At 41.3% G+C, this 24,335-nt stretch overlaps 1 protein-coding gene across 2 annotated transcripts in view; it reads right to left on the bottom strand.

Moving 5' to 3' along the window:
* The window catches only part of GLIS1 (GLIS family zinc finger 1), a 264,447-nt gene that overhangs the window by 138,973 nt on the left and 101,139 nt on the right, over positions 1-24,335 (bottom strand). For both annotated transcript variants that reach the window (XM_034779847.1, XM_034779846.1), the window contains one exon: positions 890-1,088. In XM_034779847.1, coding sequence (XP_034635738.1) covers positions 890-1,088 — 199 coding nt within the window. The remainder of the gene's footprint in view (positions 1-889; positions 1,089-24,335) is intronic.

Below are 24,335 nucleotides of genomic sequence, written 5' to 3'. Positions count from 1 at the left end.
CAGAGCAGGCGTCTATTCACAATGGATGTCTGTTTAGGGTATTTGTTTAAAATCTGGTAATGTTAAATTTGTAACAACAACACAAAAAAATAATAAGAGTTCTACATTTTCGTATAATTAATTTATAGCAAATGTTTAAGTAGGGATCTGCCATGAACAGAATCTAAGAACTGTGCATATATCAAAACCAGAGCCCAGATTTTTACATTATAGCCTTAAAAGCAAATACCAAGGATATGGGAACATTTTGCTCGGTTTGTTAAAGGAAACACTGTAGAAATGAGAGTGGCACACACTTCCTGGAGGTTTAATGGTGGCATGCCAGACTGCCATATGGAAGACTCCAGTTTGGGAGTGATTCTACTATCCTTATTTCCCTGGCTGGAACTTGAAAGCATCATGGGTGGTGAGGAGGGAGAGGAGGCAGTTTTCTTTCTATTTAAGTCACTGGCAAACTATCATTCATGTCAGTGGATGCTGGGATCGTACTCACAGAGGAGACATACTTAAACTCCAAAAGTGAAGGGTGCCACTGCCTTTAGAGTGATCCCCTAGTGGTAGGATCATGGAGCAGTAGGAGTGCATCTGCACAGAAAGGCCATGCCTCAGGCCCAGCAGTAAGGTACCATCAATAACAGCCTCTTATGGGTAATGGAATTAGTTGATTAGAAGGGGAGATTAAATGGTTGCCCCAGATGGAATGACAAGATGAGGCAAAAGCCAAAGAGATCTTCTGACCCTGGCATTCACATCAGGCCCCTCAACCAGGCCCAGTGAAGGCAGAACCCAGGTCCAAATCCTGAAAGGTTGCTACTGGAAAAAAAAGATTATAGCAATGAAGGGCTTCAACAGGGAAAGGTATATAAAGCAACAAAAATGGGAACAATACCTGGTATCTGAGTGTGTTAAATTCAGGTGACCGACATGTAGCAATCTCTCACGAGATAATGGGTGGTCTCGGGTAAGTGGATTTCCTGTGTGGATGAGCAGACTCTGTCTACAGACAGGCACTGAGCTATTTGTCATCTCCATGTCCATCATGTTCTTCTTCTCGGAGATCAAATTACAGTGGCCGTATCCACCATTCACTGTTAAATACATTTAAAAAGAGAGAGTGAGAGAGAGAGAAAATAACCATAAGCTTCTACCCAGGGATGCTGCTATATCAGTTATCATTCTCGGTTATTCACACTTTTGGCTCCTCTCATGAAAGCATTATAATTGCAACAGCAAAGAATGTTAAGGGTTTCACAATGAACCAAGAACTAATTCCAAAGGAATTAGTGTCCAGAACGTATTGCTCTTGTTCCTCTTTTTAAAGATGGGTCTGTTTTTCCACTTCATATGTTAGCTTTAAAAAAAAAATGTGATAGGTTCCTTTTCTTCTACATTTTTTGGGAGGTAGTATTTCCTACATTTTTTGTTTGGTTAGTTTTGTTTTGGGGTTTATTCATTTATTTTGGTGGGATTAGTTGTTGGGTTTTTTCCTATTAGTGAAATTAATGGAGACAATATTAATGCAAGGGTCTTCTGCAGTCTAATTGAAGTCTTTATTTTTTGTCTACACAGAAAATTTATACTGGTATAAGATGTGAAAACTAAGGTGTAATTTAAAACTGATAAAGTTACAGCAGCATAATTCCCCATGTAGATACACTTAACATGACCTGAGTCCCTTTTTATTATTATTATTTTGGTTTAGCTTATGTCACTTCTAAGCTAAACCAAAAAAAGCCACTTTAATAACAGAATAAGAGAGTGTCCACATAGTGAGTTATATCAATCTAACTATACTGTTTTAACTGTAGCAGTATAATTATACTAGTAAAAAACTTTCCTGTACAGACATGCATACCTGGCAAAACTTTCCTGTACTAGCACGCCCTTAGTATGAAGGATCAGGGCATTAGTGAGGAGATTCTAGTTTATTTTCTGATGAAAAATGGGGGGGAAATTTTCCATGTGTTTAAGTTTATTCATATTTTCAAAATAATCTATGATTTTTCTATATTCTTATTCTGCTATGGCTAGATCTGGCACATGTTTAATTTCACTCTTATACCAAAAGATGAGGGAAATGGACCAAAGATACAGCAATCATTCTAAGAAAAAGAATTCTGGATACATTTTCAAATCTATCCATGGACATTAGATGCATAGATCCAAAAAAGATGGATGTGTTTAAAAACAGATGGCAAAATATAGCCTAGGACTTAGATCCTGAGCCTGAAAACACCAACACACATGATTAAATTTAAATATGTCAGTAATTCCATTGACTTTAATGGGACTACTCATGAGCTAAAAGTTAAGCATGTGGGAAAACATTTGCAGAATAGGAAGGGCTTTAAATTGCTAGCTACAAAAAAAAATCACTATAGATATTTATCATGATATCCTTATTGCACATAGGCCATGCCTTTAAAATACTAGATCATAAGTATGGCCATACTTGGTCAGATCAATGGTCCATCTAGCCCAGTATCTTGTCTTCTGACAGTGGCTGGTGCCAGATACTTCAGAGGGAATGTGCATCACAGGGCAATTATCGAGTGATCCATCCCCTGTCCTCCAGTCCCAGCTTCTGACCATCTTGGTTAATAGCCATTGATGGACCTATCCTCCATAAAGGTATCTAATTTGTTTTTGAATCAAGTTATACTTTTGGCCTTCACAACATTCCCTAGCAACAAGTTCCACAGATAGACTATGCATTGTGTGAAAAAGTACCGGTACTTCCTTATGTTTATTTTAAATGTGCTGCCTATTACTTTCTGTGGGTGACTCCTGGTTCTTGTATTATATGATGGTTAAATAACACTTCTGTATTCACTTTCTCTACACCATTCATGATTTTATAGATCTCTATCATATTCCCCCATTAGCTGTCTCTTTTCTAAGCTGAACAGTCCCAGTCTTTCTCTCTCTCCTCATCTGGAAGCTGTTCTATATCCCTACCCATTTTTATTGCCCTTCTTTATACTTTTCCCAATTGTAATATATCTTTTCTGAGATGGGACAACCAGAACTGCATGCAGTATTCAAGGTGTGGGAGTACCATAATTTATATAGTGGCATTATGATATTTTCTGTTTTATTATCTGTCCCTTTCCTAATGGTTCCTAATATTCTATTAGCTTTTTTGACTGCCAACTGCACACTGAGCAGATGTTTTCACAGAACTATCCACAACTCCAAGATCTCTTTCTTGAGTGGTAACAGCTAATTTAGACCCCCATCATTTTGTATGTATAGTTGGGATTATGTTTTCCAATGTGCATTACTTTGCATTTATCAACATTGAATTTCATCTGCCATTTTCTTGCCCAATCACCTAGTTTTGTGAGATCCTTTTGTAACGCTTCGCAGTCAGCTTTGGACTTAGGTATTTTGAATAATTTAGTATCATCTGCAAACTTTGCCACCTCACTGTTTACCCCCTTTTCCAGATTATTTATGAATATGTTGAACAGCACTGGTTCCAAAACAGATCTTTGTGGAGCCCACTATTTTCCTCTGTCCACTGCGAAAACTGACCATTTATTCCTACCCTTTGTTTCCTGTCTTTTAACCAGTTACTGATCCATGAGAGGATCCCTTCTATCCCATAACTGCTTACTTTGCTTAAAAGCCTTTAGTGAGGGACCTTGTCAAAGGCTTTCTGAAAGTCCAAGTACGCTATATCCCCTGGATCACCCTTATCCACATGCTTGTTGACCCCCTCAAAGAATTCTAATAGATTGCGGAGGCATGATTTCCCTTTACAAAAGCCATGTTGACTCTTCCCCAACGTATCACGTTCATCTATATGTCTGAAAAATCTGTTCTTTTACTATAGTTTCATCCAGTTTGCCTGGTACTGAAGTTAGATTTACTGGCCTGTAATTGCCAGGAACGCCTCTGAAGCCTTTTTAAAAAAAATTATGTTACATTAGCTATCCACCAGTCATCTGTTACAAAGACTGATTTAAGTGGTAGGTTAGATACCATAGTTAGTAGTTCTGCAATTTCATATCTGAGTTCTTTCGGAACTCTTGGGTGAATATCATCTGATCCTGGTGACTTATTACTGTTTAATTTATAAATTTGTTTAAAAACCTCCTCTATGGACACCTCAATCTGGGACAGTTCCTCAGATTTGTCTTCTAAAAAGAATGGCTCATGTGTGGGAATCTCCCACATAGACCACATATATAATCAAGGAGAAAGGAATTAAAATCACACATACAAAAATTAGTTTACAAGAGAATCAGTGATAACGGACTTTTTTTTTTTTAACATTGGAGAGGAGAATTGCATTTATTTACTTACTTCAAAAGCGTGTTGTGAGGGTTTTTTTAATGAATGTTTGTAACATGTTTTGAGATCTTCAGATCAAAGGAACTAGAGGCAGGCAAAGTACTTGTACTAGCTCTGACTGCTTTTCACTTACATTTTTCCTCTTGATAAACAAAAATGACAACAAAACCCATCAGATATTCTACTACTAATAATTTGCTATTGACCAGTTTTCTTATCTGCCATACCAAATCAACAGACCAGGCAGAATCTTTTCATGTTAGTGAAGTGTTTGAATGGAGTGGCAATAAAGAAATGTCATAAGTGTTGCTTGAAGCTGTCTCAGTTGAGCTGCATACTGTGCTATGGATGAAGGTGTAGTATAAACATGCATTTAAGGCAAAATCAATTCAATTTAAAAGAAAAAACAAACAAACCAGACAAAAAATCACCAACAGGAGTTTGCAGTCAAAGGCCTGATCCTGCAGTCCTTATGCAGGAAAAATCAAATGGAGTCTTGCTTGTGCAGAGTGGGACTGGAGATTTGATCTGAACATGTGCGTGTGTCACAGTAAAATATTTTTAAACGTTTCCTTTTATTAGCCTCATCTATATTTGGAAACTGACCCATGGCAAAGAATGGTTGTCAGCAATAAAGCTTCCTGAACTAGAGTTGAAAACGGTTTGTGTTACTGTAGATGAAACAAAACCATTTTCAGTATCATTACAGAAAGTGTGACTGCGCCATGACTCCACCAAGTCTCAGGGTATGTCTACATTGCAATTAGACACCCACAGCTGACCCTTGATTTGGGCTCATGCGGTTCAGGCTGAGGGGCTATTTAATTTCAGTGTAGCCATTCTGGTTCAGACTGCAGCCTGAGCTCTGGGACCCTCCCATCTTGCAGTTTAGACATATCCTGGGTCACACTGTCTGTAACATGCCAGTTTTTCAATGTCGGGTTTTGACTCATAAGGTGGAACAAATGACTTAGTTACATATGTGGCAATTCACACTTTAAAATGTCACGGACAATGGTATGGCAAAAGAAATAGTATTCATCATGCACTGACTATAGTGTAATTGAAATAACCACTTCTGAGAGGTTGGCACACAGGTCTGGAACTGTGAAGAAAGTTTAGAGGTGGTTCCAAGCATAATGGCCTGATTTTCATGTCCATTGCAGTTTTGGGGCATGAAAAGTATGTGAACATCAAGTACACATTTCTTCTGAACTTAACATACCATCCTAATTTGGGTTATTGCTGCTAATTGAATATATTTCTTGAAAATGTAAAAACAATCCTTTCTGCCAAAGAAATACTTGCAAAATACCCATTCTGTGAACTAAGATACATCTCTGTATGTGCGTATGCATAATCAGGAACAATTCACTGAAATGAGCCAGATTTTCCTCTCATATACATATACTTAAGTGGAATTACCTCTATGCAACCTTTATATACAATTTCTATCATTCTTTCATACTTACATACATTCCAACATTCACATTTACCTTATTAGCCATCTGTTGTGATAGTATCAGGAATATCGTGGTATACAGCACTTTTAAATCTTTTCATGAGGTAAAGGTAATTAACAGTGAAGTTCTGCACTTTTTCAAAATGGCTGCCATTTCCCTTTGTTGGATCAAAGCCACAGGCTGTGTTCTGTTAAAACGGCCACCATTCCCCTACAGCTTTTGACTGTGAAGCTCTGCTTAACAAAAATGTCTTTCCTTTTCCATGTTTCCAATGGGACAGAAGCTCTGCTACCCACCAGGAAGATGGCTGCCCCCTGTGCCATCAGGAGGTACAGAGGGACACTGAGTTGCTGTCAATGGAATTTAAATGGGACCAGGTTCAGCGCTCTAGTGAATATGAGAGAGGGGATAGTCTGGAAAGCCAATGATTATGGAAGGCAGGTAAATCTTGGAGGTAAACTTTGAAAATCCAGATCTTTTCTGGCCTGGAAGACTCTCTGATAACTGGAGAAATAGTGAAAAAGATGGCAACACAAGAGTCAAGAAAATCAAACCTGAGATCTTGAGAGGAGAAGAGGCTTTTAGTCACACTGTTTAAAACTATGTTGTTTGTTTACTCTGTAAATACCTATTTCACTTCAATGACTATCTTACATTTTGGGGGAAATCAGAACTTTGTTAAAGATTCAAACCCTGTCCTTTCAATTAGAGAACGCCAGGCTTGACATTCCTGATATTGCTAAGGGAAGAAACAAGCGAAGGAAAAAATTGGCAGATGATGGGAGAAGAACTTTCTGGCCATGATAAAAAGCAAAAAAAGGACATAAACCTTTGTACAAAGTATTTGCCATTCAGCTTTAAAACTTCTAAATTATGCTATCACTATATCTACAAAAACAAGTCACTCACTTTCTCTCTCTATTCATGTTACATAAGGCTGAGCTGTCAAGTAAGGACTGATTTTCCTTTCACTTACATCAGTGGTGTTACTCCTGTTTACTGAAATCAGAGTTGTCAGCACTAGACATTGCTGAAAATTTTCCATCAAAACAGTTTTTCAACAGAAAATGGGGTTTTTGACTCAACTTTGTGTGTGTGTGTGTGTGTGTGTGTGTGTGTGTGTGTGTGTGTGTGTGTGTGTGTGTGAGAAAAGTATCCGCTTTCTGAGGACAATTTTGACATTTCATTTAAAAAAAAAATCCAAAAATTGAAAAGTTTTGTTTGTTTTTTTGGTCTGAAAACCAAAAAGTTTCACCCAAAAACATTAGGCCAAAAGTTTTGATTTGGAAATGCTGCTATGTTACCTCGTGAGAATTGTAGTTTGGGTGTCTCTTGGCCCATTCTGCTCCACTGGCTGGGCTCCCCAGCTGGACTACATCTCTCATGATGCACTGTAGTCACGGAACTCCCATGATGCACCACTGTACCTCAGGAAGAGGGAAGGCCATGGTGCACCATGGGAGATGTAGCCCAGGGACCATGGAGGAGAATGGGAGCATGAGGCATCCAAACTACAACTCTCATGAAAACAACAAGGAGTCTGGTGGCACCTTAAAGACTAACAGATTTATTTGAGCATAAGCTTTCGTGGGTAAAAACCTCACTTCTTCGGATGCATAGAGTCATGAGGCACCATCAAAACAAGGGCATAATCAGACCCCTAACTGTTGTTAATTTGCACAATGTAAAACTGATGAATGAAATTGTTTTTAATTGTTCACTTTATTAATGTAACTTCATAAGTAAAGTTTTATGAATGAAACAATATTCATTCATAAAACCGGTTACCCCAATAACTGGCTAATTAACAATTAAGATGCTTGTTAAGAGCCATAGCTGTTCAGTCAGCTGCCTTTGTAAGTTTCACTATCAATCCAATTCCTGCTTAAATCACTGAGACTTGCACTGTTTCAGTATTGTAACTTCTGTTCACCATTTATTACACTTGCCTACAGTGTAACTTCTGTTCACTGTTTGCCATCCATTATACTTGTCTATATTGTAACTTCTGTTCACTGTTTGCCATATTGTAATTCAAACCCCATTTTAAAACGCTTACTCCATTTGCTTGCTGCAACCTTCATTTTTGCAAACCCTGCTGTAATCTTATTAGTTTTAGTTTAGATGTGTGAATGAGGTATGTATGGATGATGGAATCAACCTCCAGCCCCAGCCTGTCCTGATTAAATAGAGTTCAAACACCAACGGCTGAAGATGCAGACAAGAGCCCTAACAATTTAAGAAGAATCCACCCTAAAAAGAAAAGGTACAATAGAAGGAAGATCAAAGCCCAGTCCGGGGCTGAAAGTCATGTCTGCAATTGACGGGTGATCAATCACCAAACCCGGAGGCAGCGTGACACAGCAAGACCTATAGACTCTGGATTCAAACTAAAGCCTACAAAAAGGATGGGTGAGATGGAAAACTTTGGAGGAGGGTAACATTCTGCTGCCAACATGGAAGGGCATCAGTGCATGCCCAACAGAGACCCAGCTCGTCCTTGTGCCCGGCTTTCCTGGCCAGTTAGCCGCCACGAGCTACGAACCCAAGCTGCAAACTCAAGCCACAGACTCAAGCAGGACTGGTAACTATGCAGCAGCTGCAGAACGTCTGATGGATGTGTGTGTGTCTGTGTGTGTGTGTATTCATAGGTATTAGGTATAATGTGTATGTATAAGGATTAAGATATTAGTTATTGGTCATAAATCAAATTGTTATCATAATAAATGTGGCATCTTTATCTTGTCCCCTTTAATAAGATCCTGCTAGTTTTTATTGGTATAACAATATAGTCCTATGTATTGAGTGTTTAAAAATACTGTAAATTTTTCTTGGGAAGAACTTTTCATGCATCTTTAAAAGCCACACCTCCCAGATATAATGGCAGAGCTGGGAAATATATCCCTCCTATGACATCCTAGCCCTGGTTCCTGACATCCTAGTCATGGGCCATTACTTATTTCACTAGTTGAAAGTAAGATGTTGACTACAGAATATCCATTGAATGTGTTCTTTATATCCAGGATACGATCAATTGTCTTTTTATGTTTTTTCATTTATACCTGACCAGTAATAAAAGCAGCCTCTCTTTCTTTTTCAGACTCTGGATAATACAAGTCTGAATTCATTAAGGACTTTCTAAACATGCATTTTAACAATTTTATCATATTATCAGAACACAGAAACTTGAAGCTTCCATCCAGAATTCAGCAGTACTAACCTGTAGCAACACATCAGAAAACACCGATATTGATTTGTTTGAAGAGGGAGATTTCCTAGAATAACATTAACACTATCCCCATGCTGTCAAAAACAATTATCTTTTCCAATAGCTGTCAAATCATGAAACTCTTTCCCCCCGTCCCCCGCATAAAGAAGCTGAGTACTCAAAAGCCAAATCCACAAAATTATGCATGTTAGAATTTCAGCCAACATGCCGTATGTTTATCTTCACAAAGTACCTTGAAGATTTGTTAACCTGGGCTCCAAACAGACTGTCTAACATAATCTCATATCGGGTCACCTTTGCACAATGGCATCTTTAAAAATGTGCCAACCATATGGCAGCTGACACAACAGCAGACAAGTAATGACATTAAACGTATCACCTTCTTCCAGCAGCAAACCTAAATTAGAGAGGAATTACCTCTGAATATGGCTGGCCAGATTCTGAACTCAGTTACACCATCATAGACAGAAGCAACTTCACTGCCTTAAATAGAGTTAGTCTAAGTTACACCAGTGTAACTTAGAGTAGAACCTAGCCTTTTGACAACTGACTTTTTTGTACAATCTTCACATCATTGGCTGGTACACAGGAGATTGAAGTATTTTCCATGCCTGAAACTGGAGTTCTTCTTTCATTGGCATTAGGGGGGCCTTTAACCTACATAGTGTAACTTACCAATGACAGACAAAAAAAAGAGCACATATTCCTTACCTGTATGAATGGTTTACCCTCATTTCAGCAGAACCATAATAATTCCATAAATCCACATTAAAAATTAATCCAAGTTTACAGAAAGTAAACCTAATGAAACTAGAAGGTGCCTTGGTTTCCAGAAGGATCTCATGGAAATGGACTCCATAACAACTTAACTTTTCTCTCTCTCTCTTTTTTTTTTTTCCCCCTGTCTACTGAGTTTGGTTTTGTATTTTTAGTTTAAATGCTTAAGAAGGAAATATAAATGATTTATCCAGAAGTATAAGAAAACTTCAATCCTTCAAATCTTTCCATATGAATAATCAAATAGGTTCCAATTCTGATTTCTCACCATTTTGTCAGTGGCATTGACTGCATTGGACATATGGCTTCAGTGGAGTTGCTCCGAATTTATACCAGCATAAATCAGATCAAATTCAGACCCACTGGCTTTAAAGGGACTGCTCGTATTAGTAAGGGCAATTTACATATGTAAAAGCTATTCTCATCAATCAGAATGTGCAGGATTGAGTCCTACATTTCTTCTTCTGGGTGAATTTCACTTAGAAATGTTCAGTAATAGAATATCTCCCGCCTCCCAACCAATGTAAACCTGCCTGAATAACCAGAATAATAAGTATTAAAACCAACAAAAATAAATAGCAGTAGCTTTTTTCCCTCCCCAGGGAACACCTCGTTCCTTATTCATTTAGGCTGTGTATATGGAGGTTTCATTCTGGTTGATAAAATTCACCATTAGGCCTTCAGCCAGATGGGAGTGAAGTCTTATTGAAAGGATAATTGCTCAACAACAAACATATGCTGCAGTGCTTTAGCGCTTACCTAATTAAGGCCAATGAACAAATAACTGGAATGACATAAAATTTAAATGACTCATATTCAAAATACAGATAGGTTTGAAATATTTGCCTAACATACTTCGATATCCTCAGAGCATTGTGGGTTTTGTGGTGACTGCTAAACTAGGTCATTTACTTTTTCTTGCTGCTTCATTCGCTTTAATTACATTTTATTTTTAAATATTTTGCCATCCATCCCTGGGTTTTTGGGATAAAACATCCAGAATCCACCTACGACAGCTCTGAAAAATGGAACACTATTATTGGCACCATTACTGGTGCCACATTCTTTTTGTGGAAGACCAAAAGGCTACTGGATTTTTCACTTAAAGGTGAAATTCATCAGTGATAGAACAGACCATGAAAGGCCCCCAGTGCAACAGAATTACTAATGCCAGGGTGCCAACACACCAAAATTGGGTAACATGGAGAAGGGATGCAAAGGTACTCTATATACCATCTGTTTGGCAGAGCAGAACTCTGCATCAGCTAGGCATAGCCCATCAAAGGTGGTAAATCTAGTATCAGGATTGGGATCCTAATTACAGTGTAGCTGGAGAAGCCAGTGTGACCCCTGGACACCTCATAATTTTAAAAGTTATTGCAGAAAGGCTACAGAGCTCTTTTTGCCCTGACTGCGGGTTACATAGTGTACTCCATCGCTCCCACAAAATCCACAGAAAGCTTCTTTACTCTGGCTCTGTTTGTGGCATGATCGGAGGAATGTCACCTAAGGTCATATTTACACTGGGGAAATAAAAAAAAAAATATTCAGACCAATTCTGGGACTGATTAAGCTAAAGTAGTGTTAAGATTGGTGGGAGCCTCTGTGTAAGCAGGGATCTGTGGCTCAGAACCATTTCTACCATTATTTTAGGTGAAGTTGCTGAAAAAACCATGTGGAATTTAAATGATTGTGGAAACAGTTCAGGCCTTTGGAGCCTTTTCTAAACTATGGCTCCTGCACGGGTTTAGCTGAATCGGTGGTAAAACCGGTTTGAATTTGGGGCTAATTTTCCCAATTTATCAACCCCCTTCTTTAGTTGTGGACTCCAGAACTGGACACTGTAGTCCAAAAATGGTCACACCAGTGCCAAATACAGAAGTAATATAATCTCCTTATTCCTAACTTGATGTTCCCCCTTTTATGCATCCAAGGATCGCATTAGACATTTTGGCCACAGCGTTGCACATTATAATCAGCTAATTAACCACCATTCCTCCCCTACTCCATGAGTCTGTTTCAGAATCACTTCCCAGGATAGAGTCCCTTCATCTTGTAAGCATGGCCCACATGCTTTGTCCCTTGATGGATACAATTACATTTGGCCATATTAAAATGCCTAATTTGCTTATGCCCAGTTCTGTCCCTCCAATCCATGTGTTATCTGCAAATTTTATCAGTACTGATTTTATGTTTTGTTCCAAGTCATTGATAAAAATGTTAAATAGGCCCAAGAACCCATCTCTGTGGGACCCCACTAACCCACTTCCTCAGCCCATTTACAATTACATTTTGAGATTTGTCAGTTAGCCAGTTTTTAATCCATTTAATGTGTGCCATGTTAATGTTTTATCGTTCTAGTTTTTTAGTCAAAACATCATGTTATCATGTGATACCAAATCAAATGAATGACAGAAGTCTACATATAGAACATCAACACTATTACCTTTATCAATTAAACTAGTAATCTTATAAAAAATATCTAGTTAGAATGATAAAAATAAAAGATAAAAGATATCAAGTTATTGATTTATTTGTGTGACTGAATACAAGAGGACTGGGGAACTCAAGCAAATTCAAAAAAATCAAGGGGAAATACCCATTGAAATAACTCATACGGCATCAGTCTATTAAAATTTGTGAAAGATAAATATATTCCATGTATATTTTTTTTGCAAATGTGGACCACAAATGTTGGCCACATCTATATTTATTATTTCATGTTCCATTTATTTTTTTAAATCAAACTATTTGGTTTGTCCTCCCTCCCTCTCCCCCCCCACATTCTGTGGGATTTCTTTTTACAGATTACACACAATATGATGAAAGAGTAAAAAAAGTGGGACAACATTACTGCAGCAAAGACAGAGCATTTCATTTTACATTGGTCCAAACTAAAATAGCTTGAAAATATTGCAGTATTTTCTAGAGATCTACAACTCTTTTATTAGTACTGGCATGACATGGAGTCATATATATACAAACAACAACAGCATACAAAAGCAGTAATGATACTTAATATTTTTTATCCTCAAAGGGTTTTGCAAACATTAGCTAATTCACAGCACCAAAATGACTCTTCATAACACCCATACATATAAATCAGCAAAGCCCAGATTCAGGAAAGCACTTAAGCAACCACTGGAGTCCATCCCTACTCTGGAATGCGCTTAAGTCCCATTGACTTCATATGTTTAAGGGCTTTCCTGAATCAGGACCTAGGTGTGTAATATTTTAAATATTGGTAAATTGAGGCTCAGACAAGTTCAGTGGCTGGCCCAAGAACATAGAGTCTGTATCATGGCCAGGATTGAAACTCAGGAATTCCTGGTTCTCAGTCCTGACCTCAGATCCCCAGACTTTATGCTCCCAAACAGAATAGAGCAGGGGTTGGCAAACGTTTTAGCCTGGGGGCCACATCTGGGTATGGAAATTGTATGGTGGGCCATGAATGCTCATGAAATTGGGGGTTGGAGTATGGGAGGGGTGCAGGCTCTTGGGTGGGGCCAGAAATGAGGAGTTCAGGGTGCGGGAGGGGGATCCGGGCTGGGGCAGGGGTTGGAATGTGGGGTGGGGTGGGGTTGAGGACTCCAGCTGGGGGTATGGGCTCTGGGGTGGGACGGGGGATGAGGGGTTGGGGGTGCAGGAGGGTGCTCCAGGCTGGGACCAAGGGGTTCGGTGGGTGGGAGGGGGTCAGGGGTGCAGGCTCCAGGCAATGCTTACCTCAAGCAGCTCCCAGAAGCAGCTGCACATCCCCGCTCCAGCTCCCACGCAGAGGTGCAGCCAGGTGGCTCAGTGCGCTGCCCCGTCCACAGGCACCGTCCCTGCAGCTTCCATTGGCCATGGTTCCCGGCCAATGGGAGCTGCAGGGGCGGCGCTTGGGGCAGGGGCAGCCTGCGGAGCCCACTGGCTGCCCCTATGCATAGGAGCCAGAGCGGGGACATGCCGCTGCTTTCAGGAGCCGCTCGGAGCCACAGCATGCGTGGAGCAGGGCAAGCCCCAGACCCTGCTTCCCAGCGGGAACTCGAGGGCCGGATTAAAATGTCTAAAGGGCTTGATGCGGCCCCTGGGCCATAGTTTGCCCACCCCTGGAAGAGAGATACAAGACCAAAAATGTGCATCAAACCTAGATGTAGTAATTAGTAGAGAGTCTTTTCCAATCTACACAAAATATAGGTCTGGTCTTCACCTCCGTCATTGGTGAGGCAACCCCAATAATATCACTGGTGAAGCACATTTGGCCTTTTCTGTGATCGTATTTTACTTCTTCACAGTTTGTATTTTAATAACAGGAAAAAATGTTAAAATAAATGTTTTAGGAAAATTAAGCTCTCATAACATGATTTCATTAAAAAGGAAATCCTAAACCTTGCTAACAGGCACCTGGAGGATAGAAGCTTTGTCCAGTGAAACTTGGTGTAATTATTTTTTTTAAAACATAAAAAGAGCATGAATGAATTGAAGTCTAATTCTCAAGGTTTTTGATACATGGGCTATAGTTATACATTTCTCAATGCTCTGCAGAACAATAGCAAAGAGGGGCTCCTCTCTGGACCGATCAACAAGTATATCAAAGAAGATGCTAATATAACCCTATACAGTAGGGATGCCAAGCCCATGCACTGAGGGCCACATACATAATTTGCCAGGTGCCCAAGTTGTGTACTGAAGGCATGATGGTAAACAAACAGTTAGCCCTTTCATACACTAGGAGGGATTTGCCAGTATAATTATTATTGCCATAGTTATACTGCTAAAACACTCTAGCGTAGATGCAGTTACACTGCTATAAAGCACAGTTAAATCGGTATAACTGCACCCACACTAGGGCTTTTACTGGCACAGCTAAAAACTTTTAAGTGTAGACTAGGCCGTACCCACTTGCATAGGTTTACTCCCACACATCGTGCCATTAAAGTGAATGGAATGACATGCTGAAATGTTTGCAGGATCAGGTCCTTAATTCACATATACAATTTTGTACATGTTAAAATAAAAAAATAAATGCAGAAAACCATAATACCTGCAACGTCCTGGCTAAATGAACAGCAATTCCTTTTAGTTGGAGGCCACCAGCAATAAAAACCTGCAGTCAATCAGTTTTATCCTCATCTTGCACTTTCTGGGAGAGCGTGGCTGAGAGTGTCCTCATTTGAAGTGAGCTCCCCTGTCTCTTAACAACATGAACAAAATCAGGGTTGCCAGGCATCCGGTTTTCGACCAGAACGCCCGGTTGAAAAGGGACCCTGGCGGCTCCAGTCAACATCGCTGATCGGGGCGTTAAAAGCCCAGTCGGCGGCGCAGCGGGGGCCCAAGGCCTGCCTGTCCTAGCTCCGCATGGCTCCCAGAAGTGGCCTCCAGGTCCCTACTGCCCCTAGACTCATGGGCGTCCAGGGAGGCTCCACACGCTGCTTCCACCCAGAGGGCTGGCTCCTCAGCTCCCATTGGCCGGAAACCGCGACCAATGGGCGCTGTGGTAAGTGCCGCCTGGACCCCAAACCTCTCACCCCCTCCTGCACCCCAAACTCCTGCCCCAGCCCGGAGTCCCGCCCACACCCAAACTCACTTATGGAACCCACACCCAGCCCACACACCAATCCCCTGCCCCAGACCCCTCCTTCACCACCAAACCCCTCATCCCCAGCCCCACTCCAGAGCCCACACCCCCAGCCAGAGCCTGCACCTCCTCTGCATCCCATACTCCTCCCCCAGCTCAGAGCCCCTCCTGCACCCCAAACTCCTCATCCTCACGCCAGAGCCCAAATCCCCAGCCTGTACCCCCTCCTGCACTCCGAACCCCTCAGCCCCAGCCTGGAGCCCCCTCCTGCACCTCAAACCCCTCATCCTTGGCCCCACCCCAGAGCCCACATCCCCAGCTGGAGCCCGCACCCCCTCCGCACCCCAACCTCCTGCCCCAGCCTGGTGAAAGTGAGTGAGGGTGGGGGGAGAGTGAGCGACAAGGGGGGTGTGGAGTGAGTGGGAGCGGGGCCTCGGAGAAGGGGTGGGGCAGGGGTGTTTAGTTTTGTGCGATTAGAAAGTTGGCAACCCTACGTACAATCCTGATGCCAACACAATCTAACAACAACACTACGAAACTCTTTAGCAGAGGGCAGCCATTAATGTGCTTGGAGAATGCCTCTCAAACCAATGTCTTCAATATAGTGGAGAGGAACAGACTCCTAACTTTCTCTCATCCAGCTAGGAATTTGTTATGATCCACACACTGTAGCAATCCACTTACTTTGTGATAAAATGGTGAAGGGCCAGAATTTGATCAGCTGCTGGGTACGCACAGAGGGAACACTCCGTGAGGAAGGGTCTGTTAAACTTTTTGCAGTGAACAACAGCTTTATTGAACCGACAAACTTACGAACAATGCTGCATATTCTTGTATGCCAGCAGAGTCTTTATATTGACTAACTAGATGCACAACACATATATATGTCCTGCCTTTATACAGATCCGTTATAAAAGGAGCTATTCACAATTGCAACGAGGACTGCACTGGACTGGCAAGCTAGAGGGATTAGCACTCCAAAGGGACTGGAGAAACACCGGAGAAGGTGGTTGTCTGTTTACTTTTGAAAAACACTTTGGCATCATGAGCAAGACATGGAAGCAATGTCCGGGAGCAATGGGAACAGAGGGAAAACAGTGGTGTGTATGGACTGTACCACTACTTGGGAAAAAAACTGTAGCATAGAGATCTCTAACGGAAGAGTAGATTTAAAAGTGATAGGCTTTATATAATCTTCAGGCCCTGAAACACTGGAAAGCGATGGGAAGGGCCCCACAAATGCATTTTTTCTGCCATAGTCATATGAATGTATTTAGTGTGACGTAGTGTTTGTGCCCAGTCAACAAGATGAATGTTGTTTACTTTCATTTCTTTTAATGCAGTAAACATTAGCACTAGTCTAGGCTCCAGGTGGCTTTTTCCTTCCTCACCCCAGCAGCTGGTCCATGCAAAGAAGTCCATTAGCTAGTCATAAACAAAAGAAAGGAGGAATAGGCTCATTTTGTCTGATCAAGTTAATGTTTTTGCTTAAGCTGAAAAGAAATACAAGAGATCCAAGACTAAGAATAGACAAGAAAATGTGCACTGCAAAAAGGAGTTATTGTGGCTTTTAAAGGCAGGAAATATTCTCTTAATTAATTAATCCACAAGATTTGAAATAGCCATAACCTTCCATTTCCAGTCCTGTGGTATAAAATATACCGTCAACATATGGGACAATTTCTGCATAGGGGAGTAACTCCTAGTGACTTCAGTTGATGTCAGAAAAATAATAAAGACTAAGCTTTTGCAGTATCCCAAATACAACAGTTCCCTGGATGGAATTAGGTTATTCTATTGCACATTTACTTAGTTATGGTTAGATATCGTCTCTAACAGCCATTGTCACGGTTGGGAACGGAGGCATATTTAGGCCTAACAGATGCCTGCTGTGAATTTTAAGAGTCTGTCCTGATAACTTTAAACAGCAACAGCATAAGTAGAACTGGGTATGTGACAGAAATTGCAGAGTAATCATATTTAGTGTTGCACATGTGTAAGAAATTACAGCGTAATCATGTTTGTGAGAACAAGAAAAGAGAAGGTAACTAAAAAGCCAGAAAAGAGTGGTTTGGACTAACACTAAGCCTGTACTGATGGGGGAGGAGAGTTAACATGGAAATGAGAGACTAATACATATGTATAAAAAAAATAACAAAAAGTTATAAATAAGTTTGTGTAACAAAGGGAGGTCGAAGCTGTATTGTCTGGTGCTGGAGGTTACTGTGATGAGACCGTCTGGATAAGCTTCCCACTTGTGAGTAATTGAGAATAATCACTATTCTTTGAGTGTTTTGCCATAATAAGTATTTGTTAGACCCATCTGCTGAGTAAGTGAACCCCAATCTACCTCAATCCAACAGCACCACAGGGGGGAAGATGTAGAGGGGTACTGCACCAATGTCAGTGGCTAGAGGCATTCTGCTTACAAGGGACAGACGCTGGCAGGATGTCTCTTGGGGAATGCTGGTTAGAGGTGTGCAGAGTATGTTTCTCCCAGTGCTGGCCCAAATAGGGAAGGGAGAATGGGGCAATGGTCACACCCTGCTCCAGCTAGTCATGCCCCATGTCTTGCACCACCAACTGTGCTATGCTGCCCCTAGATCTTACTTGCAGGAAGGACAAACATCAGTATCCTGGTGGCTGCCTGCAAAAGTGGAGGGAAGGGTCCCTACCTTCTCCCCCTTTCTGGGCACTCATAATCCAGTCCTTATTATAGTTCCACGTACCTATAAATACCCAGCTCAGACACAACAGAAAAATATAGCATTCTACTGGTATTCTATAGAATTCTGTCACTTCCACCTTGCTCTGCATGGATTCACAGTTCTCAACCCCAGCTGAAGCCCATCACACCATCTGGGTGCTGGCCCATTACATTTGAAACGCCAGGAACATTCACTGCATTGTATAATAACTGGCAGCCGCTGACAGCCTGTTTGGGTTTCAGCTTTCTGCTCCTACTAATCAGGTCAACGGGCAATCCTGTGCTCCCACTGTCCAAGGGAACCATGACAAATCCAACACTTTGAACTAATTTCATTGTGCATATCAATACATACAAGAAAACAGCACGCACACACATCTCTCTGTCTTCAGTTTGTCTTTATTTATTACTCTGAATTTGAAACGTCAGGGTTTTTTACAGCAGACTGTACTCAGACAGGCCCAAGAGATGAGAAGAACTACAGAATGGTTCTCTCAATACAGAAGTTCACACATTTTGTGATGAAGGGCACCTGAATTTTCTCTAGCGTGAATATGCTTTAATAGTAATTTAATGCAACTCCTTTGAGCAGAAAGTATCTTTTCATACACACAAATTAAGCGCGAGTGTATTTTTTACTGGTTTTTCCTTTAAGTCATTTAATTCACTAATAACCAACATGTGTCTCCTATGGCTCACATGCAGGCTCCTTTCTTTCCCATTTCTTCCTAAATTCTCCTTACACTCACAGGTCTCTATTCCCATATATTTAACTTAGTCCATTTACTCTCTCTATTCTATGGATCTTCTAGATACTCTGCCAGGTATACATCCCTATGGACATTAAAAACACAAGAGTGTGCACTGACAGAGGTTGGGGATTGCCATATGGTACCTTGCACATGCATTGTGTCAACATATATGTCCACATAGCCCAAAAAAGAACTTATGCACCATCCTTCTCAACCAGGGGTGATGCTAGGGGAGGCTTGTGGGGGCTATAGCCACCCCAAAATTTGCCTTAGCTCCCCTGTAGCCACCCTTCCCAGTGCAAAGGTCAAAAGTTGTGCAGAAGTAAGAATGGCTTCGTATGGTATTGCCACCCTTACTTCTGTGCTGCTACTGGCAACAGCGCTGCCTTCAGAGCTGGCACCCGGCCAGCAGCCAGGCCTTCAGAGTGGGGCAGCTCACACCCCGACCAAATACATTCCACACCCCCTATTGTTAAAAAAAATGGTCCCCACAAGATGTATAGCGCATCCCCCCAATTTTCTGTCTAGCCCACCTCAGCCTTCCGTACCCCACACCGGGAAGACACTGGCACCACCCCTGTACTCAACAGTATTTTAAAAATATATATATGCCAAGCATAGCCAGACCGATACTGCTTCCTTCATGACGTTCAGTTACCAGGAAAAGGCTTCAGAAGCATGGAAGTCCAGTGTTGCAAGGCCACCAACAGCCAAGGAAAGTCATTTCTACAAAGATAGCCTCATCTCACAAGCTCATACAGTGTCATGTGGGAGAGGTAAACTTTAAATTGAAGAAGCAGCTGATGTCCAAAAGCATCCAGACTTTTATTATAGAAAAATAATGTCAAAGGACACACACACCACCATACACACCACACACACATGCACGCGCACTCCAGCTCAGAGCCATCTCCTCTCAACTCTCTGGCCTTCCCAAAGGTGAGAATTCAGCTCCTTTCCTAGGAAACACTTTGTGATTGTTTGTTCTCCACTGAATTCTTCACTCTGAGTTCATCTGCTTATAGGACCTTTTCCCAGCGCACTCTCCCTGGGACAAGCAGCACCTTCCTCCTGTTAGCTATCAAGTATTGTTAACTCTTACTATGTTTTCCCCTGGTTTCCCCATTCTCTTATTCTAGGAGGAGAGAACACAACTTCATCTCAGAGGGGTAGCCGTGTTAGTCTATATCAGCAAAAACAATGAGGAGTCTTTGTGGCACCTTAGAGACTAACAAATTTATTTGGGCATAAGCTTTTGTGGGCTATAACCCACTTCATCAGATGCATGGAGTGAAAAATACAGTAGGCGGGTATAAATATAAAGCACATGAACAGATGGGAGTTGCCTTACCAAGTGGCGGGGTCAGTGCTAACGAGGCCAATTCAATCAGGGTGGATGTGGCCCATTCCCAACAGTTGACAAGAAAGTGTGAATATCACAGAGGGAAAATTACTTTTTGTAGTGACCCAGCCACTCCGAGTCTTTATTCAGGTGTAATTTGATAGTGTCAAGTTTGCAAATTAATTCCAGCTCTGCAGTTTCTCACTGAAGTCTATTTTTGAAGGTTTTTTGTTGAAGAATGGCCACTTCATCTCACACTCCCGTCACACACATCCCCACTCATACCTGTACACGTTTTCCAAAATCAGACCCCATCGCTAGCTGCTAACGTGCAGCCATTTCCCCAAGACCTGAGTGATTAATATTTTTCACATAAAAAAAATCATTTCTCTGCAGCTTGGCATGATCTCTGGCAAAAATGGAATTCAAACCCCATATGAGATTCCTCCAACATGGGCTCTGAAGCAATTGCCTATTTCTTCTGCTTTTTCAAAAAGTACATTTGTTAGTTTGGTTTCTTGACAACTTTTTGCTGAGGTTTTGGCTTTACTTTATGGTTTGACCATGAGTGTTTCAAGCCAAATAATTCACAGACAAGGTGTTATAACTGAAAGTTCTGGTTGTGAATTATTATACACTAGGAGCGAAGTTCACTCCTCCGCAAAGTGGGTGAATCATACCTACATAGCGAAGAGGCCTTGTGCTAGTTCTCTGCACGGTATATTTCTCCCTAATGTTATGCTACTATTAGAGTATTAGTTTTCTAAACATACAGGTTGAAAAGTCAGGATATCCGTAATCAAAGTTAGGCAACCAATCCTAACTCTCCCTCTCATGCAAGACACTGTCAGATTGCACAGAACCTCAGCTTTCATTTTAAAAAAGTATGTTAGGCTTGTGAACAAAATCTTTCGTATGTGAACCGAATGCAATTGATGCAGTAAAATCTCCTGGCACCTGCAGGTGGCTTCATACAATAACTCAGTGGTGTGAACTTCCCTACCCCATTAAGCTCATTGGATTGTCTGCTCTAAAGCTCGGTGATAAGACTTCAACATTACCTATTCTGTTGCTGATCATTTTACCAGAAGGACTGGGGAAGGAGTGCAAATCATGCTCACGGGGAGGTGGGAATTGGGAGTAGCTCAGAGGAAGGAAAGGTAGAGGGAAGAACAAAGGAGACACAGATGAGAAAGGGGCGCTTTCAAGCAACCGAGAAGAAACATGCACATCCACAAACTCTACTCCTCCCAAAGGCTAAGATCATCTCCACACTCTTCCTATTACTTGACACCTTGCCTGGGTAGCATGAAAAACTAAACACACACACACACACACACACACACAAATTCAATATGTGTAGCCATAATTACAGCTTTTAGAATGTCATAGCACAGTCATGACACCTTCTCTCTCTACCCTCCCAGTCCTGGAAATGCATGAATTCTCTGAAATTATTCTAATGTGCTGATCCAGTTGATCTACTGAAACTGATACTATGTTAATAAAGCCCGCAGTATATTAGCATATGGTCACAGGGTCCAGTTCAGTTGTCAGTCAGGTGTAACTGTCAAAGACAATCGCATAACAACAGTATGAAACTGGTATAAGTAAGATCAGGCCAATAAAGTCTTCTGTAGTTGATTATGTGATGATTCACATTAGAGTCGGAGCCGACACCTCCATTTTAAAGGAAGCTTCAAGCGCACAGTTAGAGATGCTAAAGTTGCAGCTAGCAACTCTGGAAATCTTGGCAACTGACCGAACCAAGTAGTGAACCATAGAGGGAAGGCTCTTGTTTGAACAGACCTGATTTAAGAGCCTAGGGCTGAGAAAGGTTTGCTTGCTATGACTTCAGGCAAATTTCCCATCCCTTTCCTCCTTCCATCTTCGCACTGTGCTAGCCTCGGTAACGATGGGCAATGATGATTTATGTCTGGAATGTGTATTTTTATGTGAATTCGTTGCGGGAGAAAACTGCCAGGTTAAGAGCCCTGGAGACTGAAACCTTCTATTTATCCTCATAGCACGTAGAGCATGCATAGAAGAAGTGCATGCTTCCCCATACTTCCCTGTCAAGGTTCCTGAATTGTATACTGTGAGAACCACTTCCAAGGCTGAGAAATGGGAAGGTGGGACATGGAGGCCTAGAATGAGATGGACGGGGCTCAGACATTGAAGCAAATGGCCATAGCATAACAACATCGATAAGACACGCCCATTTGGTTTATAGATTTTAGGACAAGACGGGACTATTCAAATCATCTTGTGTCACCATCTATGTAACACACACAGACCACGGCATTTCACTAAGTGATTCCTGGATCTAGCTCAATAATTTATAGTTGAACTACAGTGCATCTGTTAGCAAGATATCCGGTCTTTACCTGAAAACTCCAAATGATGGCGAATTATCACAGCCCCTGGTAATTTGTTCCACTAATTCTGACTCCCAAGGTGCATCTTTACAGTTTGAACTCTGGTGACTTCAATTTCCAGCCACAGGATCTCATTATTCCCGTTTGACATAGATTAAAGAACCCTTGTGTATCAGATATCTTCTCCCTGTGTAGGTAATTATAGACCATGCTCAAGTCACCTCTTCACCTTCTCGTCAATAAATTATATAGATTCAGCTACTTTAGATTTTCATTGTAAGGCATATTTTCCAGACCATGAATCTTTCTTATAGTTCTTCTCTGAACCCTGTTCAATTTTTCAGCATCCTTGTTAAGGTGTCAACACCAGAACCGGACACAACATTAGTCCCATCAATGCCATACAGAGGTAATATTGCCTCCCTATTTCTGCTTGACAGTCCTACATTTATACATCCAAGTATCTTTTTTGCCACACTGGGAGCTCCTGTTCATTTGGTTAAATTCTTGTTGCTTCTGCTGAGGCTGCCAATTCTAGCCCACTATGCTTGCAGTGTTTTTTATGACATTAACATGAGCCCAGGAGTGAGGTCACCAATTTATACCACATCGGCAGCCAAATAATGAGCCAGGTTAGGTCCCGCTGTAGATGGGGCTAACTCACTCCCCTGAAGACAACATGCACCACTGAAATCAATGGCGTCACCCAGTGTGTAAACGATAGGTTAGCAAAAACACCCCTTCTTTTAAAGAATGTAACAAGTGCACAGGCTCGGTAGCCACTTATTGAAGTGAGAAAAATTCAGCATTTGAATTTTTTAAAACAAACAAACAAACAAAGGCCCCAGCAATTCACAGCAAAGATTCACTGAATATGAGATTTCTGTTTTTTTAAATTAAGCCATTTTTTTGGTTTGCCTTGTTTTCTTTTGGCGAGAGCACATCTGAACCCTAAGGCTGGCCGTCAATAGAAGGCAGAACATAACTAATTGAAGCCATTTAAAAAATAAACGAGCCTGTAACATTATTGTGTGAAGTTTCAACGTCATGCCAAGTTGCAGCCCTTCAGAACCTAAATGACTGCTGAGAGAATGATCAGAATACGGATCACAAAAATACGGATTCACCATGCAGAAATTCGTGTGCTCCTGAACATGCTGACTGAAATATTAGAGTGAGATGGGGGTGGGGGGGGGTGTGAAGGCAGCCCTTAGAAGTACCAAAAGAGAAAACTGAGGAAATGAAAAAGAACAGAGGTTCTCTCTGTTGATATATATTTCATCTGAGCTGATGCTGACATTGCCCAGAAGAGAGAAAAGAACAGTGTAGCTCTAAAAATGGCATCCCAGATACTGTGGGAATAAGAGTGTCACATTATTTCTAATGGGAGTTAGTTGCAATCGCTTTCCTGCTGGAATACACACTAGCAGGGAAAGACGAGGCTGGGCATGAACTGCAAGCTTGTGAATGAGATACAGCCAAGTACAGGCATCTTCTATGCACCAACAGGGCCAAATTCTGGGCTCAGAGACATGTGCATGACTCCCACTGATGTCAGGCCTAAGTCTGTAAATAATGCAAATGACTTCCCAGGGCTTGAGGCTGCATCTTATTTATTCAGTGAATTTTCTCTTCTGTAACAACAGGGGCTAGAAATGTATCTTGCTTCTGTTTAATGGAATTCCAACTACACACACACACACACACACACACACACACACACACACACACACACACACAGCAAATGACTAGAGTTATGCCCCACCTTTTGTTAGCTGCAAATAAAATAAACAAGATACAAAAGAAAACAATTCCTGGCTTTGGTGGGAAT

The sequence above is a fragment of the Trachemys scripta genome, chromosome 8 (assembly GCF_013100865.1).
Source record: "Trachemys scripta elegans isolate TJP31775 chromosome 8, CAS_Tse_1.0, whole genome shotgun sequence".
In the NCBI taxonomy this organism is placed as follows: Eukaryota; Metazoa; Chordata; order Testudines; family Emydidae; genus Trachemys; species Trachemys scripta.
This window is presented reverse-complemented; position numbering and strand designations above follow the sequence as displayed.